We start from the raw sequence: 14439 nt of genomic DNA on the forward strand, positions 1-14439 counted from the left end.
TAGAATTTGTCAGATTACCCCCTACAAAGGTTATACCAATTTTACTTTCACTGGCAATTTATGAGAATCCCTGCTTCTGGCTAACCAGCCTATATAAAACATTATCACACTTTTTGACATTCACCAGTTTCAAAGATGAGTAACAGTATCTTAGTAGTTTTTATATGCATTTCTCTTATCATAAGTGAGGCTGAGCATCTTAAGTGCCAACTGTATTTTACCCACTGGATTTTGCAACATGACATCACCATTGACTTTGGTGGGACTAGCTTTAGTAGCATGAAGGAGGGGTAGTCAATTAAGAGAAGGCTGAGGAATAAATCGGACATTAAGTGTAGGCAGTTGGAGTAGGCAAGAATTTGACTAAGAAGAAGAGAGAAATAGGGGAGATGGCTGGAGGGCGAGGGAGGGGCTTTGGGGAGGTGTTTAAAATTCAAAAGAGATGGGTGATGGTTGCACAACATGTTAATGTAATTGATACCACTAAATAGCACACTTGAAATACACTGAATTGTCAAATGTTGTTACATATATTTTCACAACAATAAAAAAATACAAAACAGAAGGAATCCTCAAGACCTTGAACTATGTTTAAATTGCAGGGACTCTGGGCTGGGTGACCTTGTGCGAGTCACTTAACCTCTCTGGGGCTCCTTTTCCTCATCTGTGAAAACAGGGATGATAGCACTCTCTACCACATAGGGATGTTGAGAGGATTAAATGAGTGAACACATTTAACAAAGTCAGAAAAGGCCTGGCAAAATGTCACACTGTATGAACGAGCGATCCTCCTCCCCCCACACCGCTGGCTGTGTTTTCAGAGTGAATGATCTTTTTAGAACCGTCTCATTGCTCCAGTCTTCGGGGTGGAACGAGAGCCCGAGAGACTTCTGCACCGCCCTCGCTGCGCAGCTGCGAGCGGCGGGCGAGGCTGGGGACGCGAGGGGCGGAGCTGCAGCCCCCTGGGCTGTTCCGGCGATCGCACGCCCCACCCGCCGCGCCTGGAGCCCGCCCTTGCTAGCAGGCGCATCCCGCCCCCCGCATTGCTGATGCTGCTGGCCGACATGGACGTGGTGAATCAGGTATGCTCTCCAGCACCGCGGACAGAGCTCGCCGCAACCTGGCCGCCTGGCCCGAGTCGCACCAACCGCTGCATCTGGTGACAGGGTCCTGGCAGCAGGGTCCTGTCAGCACAGTCCCGGTCCCCCGGCTCTGGGGTTCGGGGTCTGCGGCAGGCGAGGGGATGAAGGGGGAGATGGAGAAAAAGGTGCGCTTATGCCGCAGCGAAGGCTGCCCGCAGTGCCGCAGCGGGAGCCTCCAGAAGCCGAGTTCTTCCCTGGAGTCCTCGAAAGAAGGGAGAGGGGCCCTGGGTCTGGGGTGAGGGCAAGGGCTGTGGGGAGGGGAGAGTGGAAGGAAGAGCGGGAGGGGCAGCTGCGGATAAGCTAGGAAATAGAGCGACAGAAGGCGCGGAGGTGGGGGAATGGGGGACGGTAGGGCTGGCGCCTGTCCCTCCCAAACACAAATAATACCCCCTTAGACGACCTCTAGAGCATACCTAGGGAGCCGATCTGGCTTTGCCTCTCCAAAACCTTCAGTCTCTCCCCACCCAACACATACCCAGTGAAGCCGTGTCCAAACCCTCCCCCCACCTTAATCAGCCCAGACCCTCTCCGCCATCTCAATCATCTTCACCACCTCAGAAACTCACCCCCTCCCTAACCAGTACCAACTCCTCTCCATCTTCATCACCTCAGACCACCTCCACTACTATCTGACTCACCTTTACCATTGCAGACCCTTCCCCCTCAATCCGACTCCCCCCAAGGTACGACTCACCTTCACCGCTCTCAAAACCCCTCCCCCACTCTAATGAACCCTGATTCCCTCCCCATCCTCCGCCTTTAGCCCGTTCACCATCTGACTCATCTTTACCGTTTCAGACCTTCTCTTTCCTAACTACTCCCGACCCCATCCCCATCTTCCTCACCCCTGACCTCCATTCCATCTGATTCACCATCACCCCAGACCTCCTCCCCCAGACCCCTCCTCTAGTCCTAAACCCCGAGGGTCTTCTCTCATAGCCCCTGGTGCTCACGCCTTTCCTGAAGTGTCACTTTCTCCCTCTCACCCCCTCTCTGAATGTCACACCCTCCCCGAAGTCACATGCCCCACCCCCAGGGATCAATGCCTGGCAGCCTCACCCCTCACCTCCCGCTCCACCCCTAACTGCTCCATGCCCTCCCTGCCATTTCTCTCTTCAGCTGGTGGCCGGGGGTCAGTTCCGGGTGGTCAAGGAGCCCCTCGGTTTTGTGAAGGTGCTGCAGTGGGTAAGTGTGGGCCAAGCCACGGGGGAAAGTGTAGGGTGAGAAGGGAGGTAGTGGGATCTTAAAGAGCAGAGGTGGAGTTGGGGTGGGGAGCAAGGAATGCATCCAGGTAGGGGAGGGCTGGGACGAATGGGGGAACTGGGTTCCAGAATGAAGTCCCAGGGACTTGGGGCCAGAGAACAGATGGGCTGTGATGTCACATAGGGCCAAGGGTACTCACATTGTGAAGTGGCAGTTTGTGATGTCCTGCTTTCCCTCCTAGGTGACAGCAGGGAGGGGAGGGGAAGCCTGTAGCCCTTTGGGGGGGGATGTGAAGCCAGAGAAACCCAGAGACAGTGAAGGAGACAGAGAGAATGAGAGACAGAGAAAAGATATAGAGAGATAGAAATATTGAGGAAAAAAAGATGCAGAGATGAGAAAAGATACAGAGATGAGAGAGACAGAGAGGAAGACAAACAGAAAGAGACAAAGAAAAGGGAAACAGAGAACAGAGATGCAAAGAGAAATAGACACAGGAAAGAGGCAGGAAATGAGATGGGGGAAAGAGACAGAGAGAGAAAAGAAACCACCGACACACCGAGAGGCATGAGAGAGACAGAGAGAACCATACAGACACCAAGTGAGACATAGAGACAGAAAGAAAAAGACACAGTGAGAGACAGAAAAAAGACAGAGGCAGAGACACACGTATTGATTAGACAGTCAGGCAGAAAGAGGAACAAAGACAGAGATATCTAAGAAAGACAGACACACAGAGAAACAGAGACAGACATGCCAAGAGAAATAGACACAGAACAGAGACAGAAACAAATACAGACAGACACAGAAATAGAGAGACTGAGACAAGTAGAGAGACAGAGGAGGAGGGAGGGAAGATTGCAGGGGTCAGAGCAGTGAGAGGTAGAGACAGAGAAGATACAGGGAGAGATAGAAGCAAGAAGAGACAGCCATACCCCTGTAATCAGCTTGCCCTTGGACCTGATGAGCCCTGATTACAGAGTGGGGGTGGGGACCAGCCCATCTGCTGCTGCCTGCGCTTGGCTCCTGCTCTGTCCAGAGAAGGGCAAACCCCCCGCCACGTGCACACAGGCTCACTGGCCTTCCCCATCCCTACTGCCCAAGGTCTTTGCCATCTTCGCCTTTGCCACATGCGGCAGCTACAGTGGGGAGCTCTGGCTGAGTGTGGAATGTGCCAACAAGACCGGGAGTGACCTCAGCATCGAGGTTGAGTTCGAGTACCCCTTCAGGTGTGCCTACACCCTGCCACACCCCTGGGATCCCCACAGACCTGGGAGAGGGTGGGAGAGCATCAACACAGGCCACCCCCTCATCCCTGGTGGCCCCTGCCTAGCCCCCATCTCAGGAGGCCATACCCATTCAGGTCACCACCCATGCACAGAGCACCCACCTTGTGCCTGGCACTGCTCTGGACATCTAGGACACTGTGGTAAGCAAGACAGACATAGGCTGTGCCCTCTGGCTATGTTCCAGAGTGAGGAGAGGGGTGGGAGATAGCCAATAAACAAGAGTCAAAAGATATTTATTCACCTTAACAGATAATAAGCACCCAGCAGGTGCTCAGTTAATGTTAGCCAATATGATTCAATCCCCATTAATTCCATACACATGTTTTGAGAAATTAGTATATGCCAGGTACTGCTCAAAGTGCTGGGGACATTAGCAGTGAACAAAACAGACCTAAGTCCCTACCCTTGTGGAACCAACATTATAACAAATAAATTAATAAAGAGAATAATTGCAGATTGGGAGAAATTCAAGGGAGGGCTTCTCATGCAGGGTTTTATGATAAATAATGAGTGCTTAGATATAGGTAATGATTAACCTCAGTTAAACAATTCCGGTAGTTCTTAAGCTCATACTGTAGTGCTGGGCACTGCTGGGTGCCAGGTATACAAAGAATGAGCATAAGCAGGCATGGCTGCTGCCCTCACATGGGATGTTTACGTTTACCTCCTTGGGGATGGGAAAACAGAGACCCACAGGCACAATTTCTGGAGAGGCCTCTGAGGGCCTGGGTTCAAATCTAGACTCCTCCATTACTTGGACAAAGCACCTAACTGCTCTAGGTCTCAGTTTCCTCATCTGTAAAAGGGGATAATAATAGTACCCACCTCACAGGGTTGTGGTGTGTAATCAATGAGTTAATACTTGTAAAGTGTGTAGCATAGTACAGGGCACACGATAAGCACACCATAAGTGTTGTTAAGCAAAATAAATAGAAAATAATCAGGCAAAAGCTCACGGATTGAGTAGGAAACTGTTTTTTTTCTTGAGCACTTAAGGATAAATGTAGGCTCAGGAGATCACCCAGCTGGGAGAGGGGAGAGTGAAACGAAATGATAGAAACGATAGAAAGAAGAGGAGCTGCCAGGAAGGCGTGACCTGAAAGGTAGGAGGGCAACCTGGGAGCCACCTTTTCACAGAAGCCAGAGAGGAGAGAGTTTGAGGAAGGAGGGGTAGTTGGCAGCCATGAAATACTGGTGAGCCAGCCCTTTGGGAATCTACAAGACCACAAGAGTCCCCTGTGGACCCCCACACCTCCAACACCTAGGACCATAAGCCCTGAGGATCTGCCCTTTACCCACATGTCTCCCACAGAAAAATCTCTGCTCTGGGTCCCCCTGACCAAGCCCCCACCCCCACTTCCCTGTTATCCCCCGAGAACGCCTCATTCCCCTTTGGTGCCTTGTGACCAATAAGTGTTGGTTCCTTCCCTCAGGACTTTTGCTACCCAAGGGTACAAGCACCATTTGCTCAGTCTCAGGATCCTGAGGCCACAGCTTCCCCTCCACACACAACTTCCCAATCTGCCCCTGTCCCCCTCACATACACACATCCTGTCCCAGTATCTCTTCTACCCTCCTGACTTTCTGTCTGTTTCTTCCTATTTTGTAGTCTCTGGGCTCTGAAAAGTATAGTTTTTCTTTTTTTTTTTTTCTCTCAGAGACCTGAAGAAGGGTGGGGGGAAGAGTCAACATGATATAGGGGGAAAACATGGGATTCAAATAATCCCAACTTTGCCATTTCCTTGCCAGCTGTGTGACTTTGGGCACATTAATCCACTTCTCTGAGCCTTTTTTTCCACCTCTACATTTCATTCATTAAACATTTATTGAGCGCCAACTATGTGGCAGCACTGTTCCAGGCCTTAGGGTTACGGCAATTAGCAACACAGAGGAACTCCTGCCCTCTTGGAGTCAGAGCAAAAATCAAGATAAATAAGTAAAATACATGGTATGTCAGATGGTGATCACTGCTACAGAGAAACATGGAGCAAGGAGGGGAGCTAAAGAGTGCTGGTGGGGTTCAATCTAATTTTAAATAGTGAACTAGATAAGGCCTCACTGAGAAGGTGATAGCTGAGCAAAACTTAAAGGAGACAAGGGCACAAGACAAGCATATATCTAGGGGAAGGACATTCCTGGCAAAGGGAACAGCTAGAACAAAAATGCCTAGCATGTTCTAAGTGTAACAAAGAGGCTAGAATACCTGAGTTGGAGTGAGGGATAAATAACATCTATTTCTCCAGAATGCTGTGAGCAATCAATGAAATGGACTGGTGCATAGTAAGTGCTCTGTGGATGGTTATTTCCTCCTCTTCCTGGGACCTTGTCAGAATTGGGGCGGGGAGGGCATGACTGGGAGGAGGTGGGTGAATGAAGGAGTTCTCAAGGGTTGGGCCACACCTGCTCACCTCTCTATGCAGGCTGCACCAAGTGTACTTCGACGCACCCACCTGCCAAGGGGGCACCACTAAGGTCTTCCTAGTGGGGGACTACTCCTCATCAGCAGAATTCTTTGTCACAGTGGCTGTGTTTGCCTTCCTCTACTCCATGGGGGCTCTGGCCACCTACATCTTCCTGCAGAACAAGTACCGAGAGAACAACAAAGGGCCCATGTTGGTGAGTCTCCACAGCCACTTGCATGCATAGACATAGAGCCTTGGGCAAACAGCAACGCTCATAGGCTGCATCAAATCCCAGACAGGCCCTCACACAAGCAGCCACCATAACAGCCTCACATGCTGCTACTATGAGTCTACACCAAGCATCAGGGACATGGAGCCATGGGGTCACAGAGACATACAGCCTACACAGAATCCCATACAGCCCCACACTTATTAACCTGACAGCTGTCATACAACCATGCAGTCTGGATCAAAGAAAGGAGCACACATAGGGTCCCTGTCACACATAGGGTCCCTGTCACAGCCATGCATGTCATCATGCCACACAATCACACTGATTCCTACACAGCTGTACTCATACGCCCTCATCTCAGACACAAAAGGACACAAATTCACACATGCTGACAAAAGTGGAAAGACACACTCCTTTCCACAGATTTGAAAACCATCCCACAGATTCCCCCCCTTACCCCCACACACATATCACAATCACACTTCCATACCCTCTTGTCATGTACATACACACAAGCCCATGCTGGGAGAAGCATCTTTAGGTGAAAGTGTGGGGGGCTTCAGGGCTTAACAGGGCAAGAGACAGGCCTCTTCTTGGGGACCCCCACTTTGAAAAGCCTGTGATCTGAGGAGGCCCCATGGCTGGACAAGAAGCAGCCCATTCACAGTGTCATCTCCTCCACCCCACCTGCTCTAGGACTTTCTGGCCACTGCAGTGTTCGCCTTCATGTGGCTGGTTAGCTCATCCGCATGGGCCAAGGGGCTGTCAGATGTGAAGATGGCCACAGACCCAGAGAACATTATCAAGGGGATGACTATCTGCCGCCAGGCGGGGAACACATGCAAGGAGCTGAGGGACCCTGTGACCTCTGGCCTCAACACCTCAGTGGTGAGCCCTGGGAAGCCAGCTGGGCTGGCTGGAGGGAGGGTTTGGGAAATTTGCAGTCTGGTGTGGGAAGCAGTGGAGAGAGAGAATGAGAGAATTCAGAAGAAATCCAAGAGGCCTACCTGGAAGAGGCATGATAAAAAACAGAGCCCTGAAGGATGAGACACTACTGTCCAGATTAGATTTGGGAGAACTTGAGCCCAGACCTAGTCATGTAGAATCTCTGGCAATTCCATCTCCTCTTGGGACACAGTTTCCTCATATGCAAAATGAAGAAATAACTGGAAATGTTACCCGCTAATCACCCCCTGGAAACCCCGGTGGTGTAGTGGTTAAGTGCTACAGCTGCTAACCAAAGGGTCAGCAGTTCAAATCCGCCAGGCGCTCCTTGGAAACTCTATGGGGCAGTTCTACTCTGTCCTATAGGGTCGCTATGAGTCAGAATTGACTCCACAGCACTGGGTTTGTTTTTTTTTTTTTGGTTAATCGCCCCCTGGTGGCTACAGTCAGACTGTGTGGGCTCAAATCCCAGCTCTGCCATTTGCAAGCTCTGTGACCTGAAACTTGTTACCTTCTCAGGCCTCAGCCTGAGCTTGTAAATTGAAGACTAATAATAGGTTCTGCTCCAAAGTTGAGTATTTAGTGACCTGATAACATACAAAGTGCTTAGGAAAGGGCTTGATAAGTGTTATATAAGTGTTGAATTTATTATAGAAATATATAATGTATATTTTGTGCATCTTATATATGTAACATGTGCATTATGTGTGTATATTATATGCATATATATATGTATACATATGCATATAATATATATGGTGTCCCTGTGTGGTGCAAACAGTTAATACACTGGGCTGCTTACCAAAAGGTTGGAGGTTCGAGTCCACCCAGAGGCACCTCAGAAGAAAGACCTATCAATCTACTTCCAAGAAACCAGCCACTGTAAACCCTATGGACTACAGTTCTACTGTGACACACATGGGGTTGCCATGAGTTGGAATCAACTCCATGGCAGCTGGTTTTGGTTACATAATATGTAAAAAAGACCAAACTCGTTGCCATGGAGTTGATTCTGACTCATAGCAACCCTATAGAACAGAGCAGAACTGCCCCATAGGGTTTCCAAGGAGTGGCTGGTAGATTCAAACTGTTGACCTTTTGATTAGCAGCTGAGCTCTTAACCACTACACCACCAGAGCTCCATATAATATATACACATATATGACTCTGGAATGATAAGATTCCAATATTCTCTTCTGGCAGTTGCTGGCTGTATGACCTTGGGCACTTCAGCCTCTCTGGGCCTGATTCCTTAACTGCAAAATGGAGATATTACTTCTTGTGCCAAAATTGAATTTTAAATGAGCTAATGACATGTAAAAGCAGCCCTAGTGGTGCAGTGGTTAAGAATTCACTGCTGACCAAAACATCAGTGGTTGGGGGGTTCGAACCCACCAGCTGCTCTAGGGGAGAAAGATGTGGCAATCTGTGCCGGGAACATTGCAGCCTTGGAAACCACATGAGGCGGTCCTACTCTGTCCTATAGGGTAGCTGAGTCGGAATCAACTGGATGGCAATAATTTTGAGGGGGGGAATAACATGTAAAGTGCTTAGAAGAGGGCTTGTCATATAGTAAAAAGGTTATATAAAATGGTTTATATGTTATATATTTACATAAAGTCCATATATTTATATTTTAACATGAAAGTACATATATATATTTATGGAGCCCTGGTGGTGCAGTGGTTGAGAGCTGGGCTACTAACCAAAAGGCCAGCGGTTTGAATTCACCAGACGCTCCTTGGATACCCAATGGAGTTCTACTTTGTCCTATAGGATCGCTATGAGACCCTATCGAATCAACAGCAACAGCATATATATTTATACTTGTGTATAAATTAAAAAATTTTTTTATTTATATATATATGTGTTTATATACATTTTTATATCTATATGTATATCTACATATTTAATAAAAATTTGTTTACATTTCACTATAAACATATTACAAATTTTTAAATTTATGTAACATGTAAGACTCGAGGGCACTGGGTATACATGTAAAAACGTGTACATATATTTTTTTTTAATGGGCAAATATGTAAATACCTATACATGCAATACTGATAGATCTCAACATCACCAGGAATCTGAATTCTGATACCTCCCCTCCCCAAACACACACAAGGTGATTTTTCTGCACATTGACCTTCACACAGTGGGACTTGAAGGGTCCAGGTTTCAGAAACCACTATCCTCCGGGAGCTCCTAGATTCTTGCAGCCGCCGATCCCTGCGCTTGGCCTCTATGTTCCCCAGGGCCGTCAAGACAATGGGCGTGGGCCGACAGCTGGGCCTTGTCTCCCTACAGGTGTTTGGCTTCTTGAATCTGGTGCTCTGGGTCGGCAACCTGTGGTTCGTGTTCAAGGAGACAGGCTGGGCCGCCACGTTCCTGCGCGCGCCCCCCAGCGCCCCAGAGAAGCAGCCAGCGCCCGGGGACGCCTACGGAGAGGCGGGCTACGGGCAGGGCCCCGGCGGGTACGGGCCTCAGGATTCGTACGGGCCCCAAGGTGGCTACCAACCTGATTACGGGCAGCCCGCCGGCGGCGGCGGTTACGGACCCCAGGCCGACTATGGGCAGCAAGGCTACGGCCTGCAGGGTGCGCCCACCTCCTTCTCCAATCAGATGTAACTGGTGAGTGACTGGCGGACGGTTCGGCCAAGGAGGGTACAAGAAAGGAGATGGGCGGGTAAGTGGAGCAATAACAGCCAGGAGATGTGCACTTAGGGAGCTTGCCAGGCAAGTAAGGACGGAAGTTCGAAGACACCGAAAGAGGCGGGGCTACAGCTAATAGAAAAACTAGCCAATGAATCCAAAAAACCCAGTGCCCTCGAGTCGATTCCGACTCATAGCGACCCTATAAGATAGAGTAGAACTGCCCCATAGAGTTTTCAAGGAACGCCTGGCGGATTTGAACTGCCAAGCCTTCAGTTAGCAGCCGTAGCGCTTAACCACTACGCCACCAGGGTTTCCAGCCAATGACTAGAGAGCGGAAAAGTGGTGCTTGAAGAGAGGCGGAAGGAAGAGCCAATGGGAGAAGGCAGATCTGTGGGGAGGGGAAAGAGAAACGGGCAGAGCAACCAATGACAAGCGGCAGGGTAGAAGAGGTGGGCCTTAGAGGTGATTGATGAGCCAATAGGAGATAAGACCTATGGCTATGATAAACCGGCTTGGGTCATTAAATTCAGACGAGCTCACCAATCCGGGAGGAGATAATGGATCTGCCGCTACTCCCCACCCCCGGAGGTAAATGATTGAGGTGGTGTGGAATTTCAAAGAAGGAAAAGGGGCGGGGCGGGAACACTAGAAAGACTGGAGGGCTACTTGCTGGGCTTTACAGGAGAAGTGAGGGGTCCCTGGATGGCACAAGTGGTTGAAGCGCTGGACTGCTAACCAAAAGACAGTTCACACCCAAACGGAGGTGCCTCAGAAATAAGGCCTGGCAATCTGCTTCCAACCTTGAAAACTCTATGGAGCAGTTCTACCCTGTACTCATGGGGTCTCCTTAAGTCGGAATCGACGATAACAACAAAAGAGACCTGAAGTTTCTATAGACTAATGTGAGGGGACAAAGTGGGAAGAAAAGGTGTTGTTTCTGGTAGGGGGATGGCTGGTGGGGCAACACGTGGGTGGGGGTAGTTTCTGGCATTGGGTTGGCCAGGATGGAAAGGGCAGGGAGGAGTTTATTAGGCATCCCACATCTAATTCATCAAAAAAAAAATACTGCTGGCTGTACCTTCAAAATAGATCTATAATTCTCCCACTTCTCATTATCATTTCTCCCCTAGATCTACACACACACCTCCACTGACTGTTTTGCTCACAGCGTCCAGAGAGATTTTGCTAAATCCTAAATCAGGCCAGGAGTGTTCTCTGCTTAGAACTCTGCCATAACCCCCAACTTTCTCAGATTAAAAGCCAAAGTCCTTGTTGTAGTTACTTTTCTGACCACATCCTACACTCTTCCCCTCACTCACTCTGCTCCAGCCAGCCACACTGGCCACTTCATTGTTCTCAAGCATGCCAGGAACAGTCCAACTTCAGGGACTTTGTACTTGATTCTTTCTTTGCCTGGAGTTTAACACCTACATACACTGATAACCTTACCTGGCCAGCACATTCTCATCCTTTTGGTCACTTACTCAGAGAGGTCTTGCCTGACTACCCTGTCTAAAAGTTATCCCTGTGCTTTTCTTTATCACAACCTTCAATTATTAGTTATATGTTTGTTGACTATCTCCCCCACTAGACTAGGGGATGTGACCATGCCTTATTCATGTTGTACATCCTTCACTTAAAGCACTATTAATGTTAAGAAACATTTATTTATTAATGTTAAGAAACAACATGGCATAAAACATTTTACTCTTAGCTGCTCAAAACCCTCCCACTGCTCACACCTCATCCAGAATCAAAGCTAAAGTGCTCACAACCTGGTCCACAAGGCCCCATTACCTACCTCTCTGACCTCACCTTCTACCACTCTCCCTGTCAGTCACTCCACTTTAGCCGCTCTGGCCTCCTTGCTGTTCTTCAAACACACTAGACATGGTCCCACCCATGGACTTTTGCACTGGTTGTTCCCCCTGCCTGGAATACTCTCTCTGCACCCCTCATCCATCTGTGTGGCTTATACCCTCACCTCGAGTCTTTATTCAAATCTCCATGACCTCTTCCCTGACCATTCCTATTTAATGTAGCAACCTTCCCGTGTTGGCAACTCCTAATCCTGCTTACCCTATTTGACTTTTCATTTTTTCCATGTCACTTATTATCTCCTTATGTCATACTAGATAATTCACTTATGCATCATGTTCATTGTTTGAAGTCTGTCTCCCCCTGCTACAATGTAAGCTCCCCCAAAACAGGGACATTTGTTCAATTTAGTTTATCATAAATGGTTAGAACAGTACTATTAATGGAGTTTTTTTTTGTTGTTGAGAGGGGACCACCTTGCCCATTGAGGGCAAGATCAGGGATATCTTCCCAGTAGGGGCAGCTGGGATGAAGTCACAGGGATATGAGTGAAGGGGGAAGAAAGGAAGAAAAGGCATGTCAGGTAGAGTGCGGCCTAACCTCTCTCTGAGGGTACCACCTGTGTCTGGACGGTCTCTCCTTTCTGTTTCTTTTATCTTCACAGGTCAGTACAACCCAGGAGGACCCATAGATGGGCAAGAGTTCAGGAGAAGGCCTGCCCCGCTCCCCACCCCACATCCCAGGTCTCCTCCCCTCAAGTTAGGAGACTCTGTCTTTGCTGTTTATATAGATAGATAGATACCTATTTATCTGTCTGAGCCCTGCCCTCGCTCTACTCCTCCCCATGCATTAGGGGCCCAGTCTTGAGTGGGCCCCTCTCTTAACCCTGCCCTTTCCCCTGTATTCCTCAGCCCCTCTCTGCTTCCCAACCCTGTCCCCTGAGGTTGGGGGACTCTGGAAGGGGACAAGGAGAGGACAGACCTCAGCTGTGTGGGGAGGGTGGGTGTGACTTCAGACTCTCTCCTCTCTCTCCCTCCCTTTCTCCCAACTCTGGCCTTCGTTCTTCCAGCAATGCCTGGACAGGGGCCATTAGGGGAAATGCAACCCTGAGAGTGGAAGAAAGGCAGAGATTGGGGTGGGGGCTTGGCGTGGAGAGGACAGCTTGGGACCCAAGGGTGGTCTTGGAGGGAAGCTCTGGAGGGGAGGGGACTAGTTAGCAGGGGATCTGGGTTCTAGATACACTGGAGTCTAAAAAGAGGGGCACCCTAGAGCATTCTGGTGGCTGGGCTTGGAAGGAGTCTGAAGGTGTGGTTTGAGAAGGGGTGGGGCTTTAGAGTAGGACTTGGTTCAATGGAAGGGTGTGACTTGGGGCTCAGGAACATGGCTGGGAAGAAGTCTGAGGGAGAGGTTCTAGAGAGGTAGGGCTTGAGCCAGCAGTAGGCGAGGCTCCAGCGTAGGGAGGACTTGGATTGGGACCATAGTCTATGGTAGGAGTGTGGCTTGGAACATACACCAGGCTGAACTTGATTCTAAAGGGGGCAGATCTAGAGCAAGGCAAGAAGTGGAATTCAGGAAGGGGCCACACACACTTGGGGTGAGGTCATGGTCTAGATGGACAGGGGTTTAGAGTGGGGCATGGATGTTGGTTTCAGAAGGGGCAGACCCCCCAGTGGGGTGGTGAAAAATATATTTTAAAGCCAGCGGGCTCGGGCAGTAAGGGAGGAGGTGCGGGATGTGTTTTGTTGGGGGGGGGGGATGCCCCTAGTCAAGTCTAGGGATAATGCCCTGGGCAAGTCTGTGAGCAGGAGTAGCCTGGGGAGAGCTGACAGGTATGGGTTGGAGGGTGAAGGGTGGGATCTAGAGAGAGGCACCCCCACACCCTGTCCCACAACAGGACAGCTAGGAAATCAAAGGACACAGCCAATAGGTCTGTGGGGCCAGCCCACCCAATTCTCTTTCTCCTTCCCTCTTCCTCCCTCCCTCCACCCCTCACCCCCGAGTCTCGGGGGTGACTGGAGGCCCGGTCTGGAGCCCCTATCCTGCACCCTCTGCTGTGTCTGTGATATCGGTAGTGCCTGTGATCATGTGTTGCCATTTCGTCTGGCCGTGGCCCCTCCCTTCCCTCCAGACCCATACCTTTCCCCCTCCCCCACACCCTTCAGTATTGTTCTGAGACCCCTCCCCCAGAAAGAACAAATATGGTTAATTCTCCTTCCCTAAATAAACTCCTCAACCACCTAGTCAAGCCGGCTCTGACTTCTCAGTGTGCCTTTTTTGATGGGGGACAAGGGAAGAGATGGGGGAGAGGAGGCAAGAAGAAGCTCTGCCTCTGACACACTAGACGCCTTTCCAGTTGCCCCACCATTTTAGGCCCCTCCCAGAATGTGATGCCAAGCCCCACCCTCTGCGAAGCCTCAATACCCATCTAAGTTATGCGCTGAGTAGCCCTGCCCACAGCCCCCATTCCTGGCCATCGAATCCGGTGTCTCAAGGGCTTGGTTCAAATTCTGGTACTTTAGCCCCGCCTCTTCCCGACCCCTATAGAGCCCTGCCCTCAAATCTCCAAGAGGTCCGAATAGGACACCCACACTTCACAGGGATACCTCACCCTACCCCTCTTCCGTATTCTTCAGACCCTACTATCTCTCTGCGAACCAAAGGCTCGGCAGTTCGAATCCGCCGGGCGTTCTTTGGAAACCCTATGCGGCAGTTCTACTCTGTCCTATAGGGTCGCTATGAGTCCGAATCGACTC

General features: G+C 49.8%; 1 protein-coding gene across 1 annotated transcript; it reads left to right on the forward strand.

Annotated features, from left to right (window-relative positions):
- The first annotated feature begins 1052 nt into the window (after positions 1-1052).
- SYP (synaptophysin) lies at positions 1053-9841 on the forward strand. The gene is made up of 6 exons (XM_049872838.1): positions 1053-1082; positions 2262-2327; positions 3447-3571; positions 6052-6247; positions 6962-7153; positions 9521-9841. Exons 1-6 carry the CDS (start codon positions 1065-1067, stop codon positions 9839-9841), a joined length of 918 nt encoding a protein of 305 aa, XP_049728795.1. The 5' UTR covers positions 1053-1064.
- The last annotated feature ends 4598 nt before the right edge of the window (positions 9842-14439 follow it).

The sequence above is a fragment of the Elephas maximus genome, chromosome X (assembly GCF_024166365.1).
Source record: "Elephas maximus indicus isolate mEleMax1 chromosome X, mEleMax1 primary haplotype, whole genome shotgun sequence".
Taxonomy (NCBI): domain Eukaryota; kingdom Metazoa; phylum Chordata; class Mammalia; order Proboscidea; family Elephantidae; genus Elephas; species Elephas maximus.

What these genes read in the sequence shown, in the direction of transcription:
- SYP (XM_049872838.1), top strand. An exon ending in GAGTTCGAGTACCCCTTCAG is followed by an intron (nt 3,572 to 6,051) that starts GTGTGCCTACAC and finishes CTCTCTATGCAG; the next exon opens with GCTGCACCAAGTGTACTTCG. An exon ending in ACAACAAAGGGCCCATGTTG is followed by an intron (nt 6,248 to 6,961) that starts GTGAGTCTCCAC and finishes CACCTGCTCTAG; the next exon opens with GACTTTCTGGCCACTGCAGT.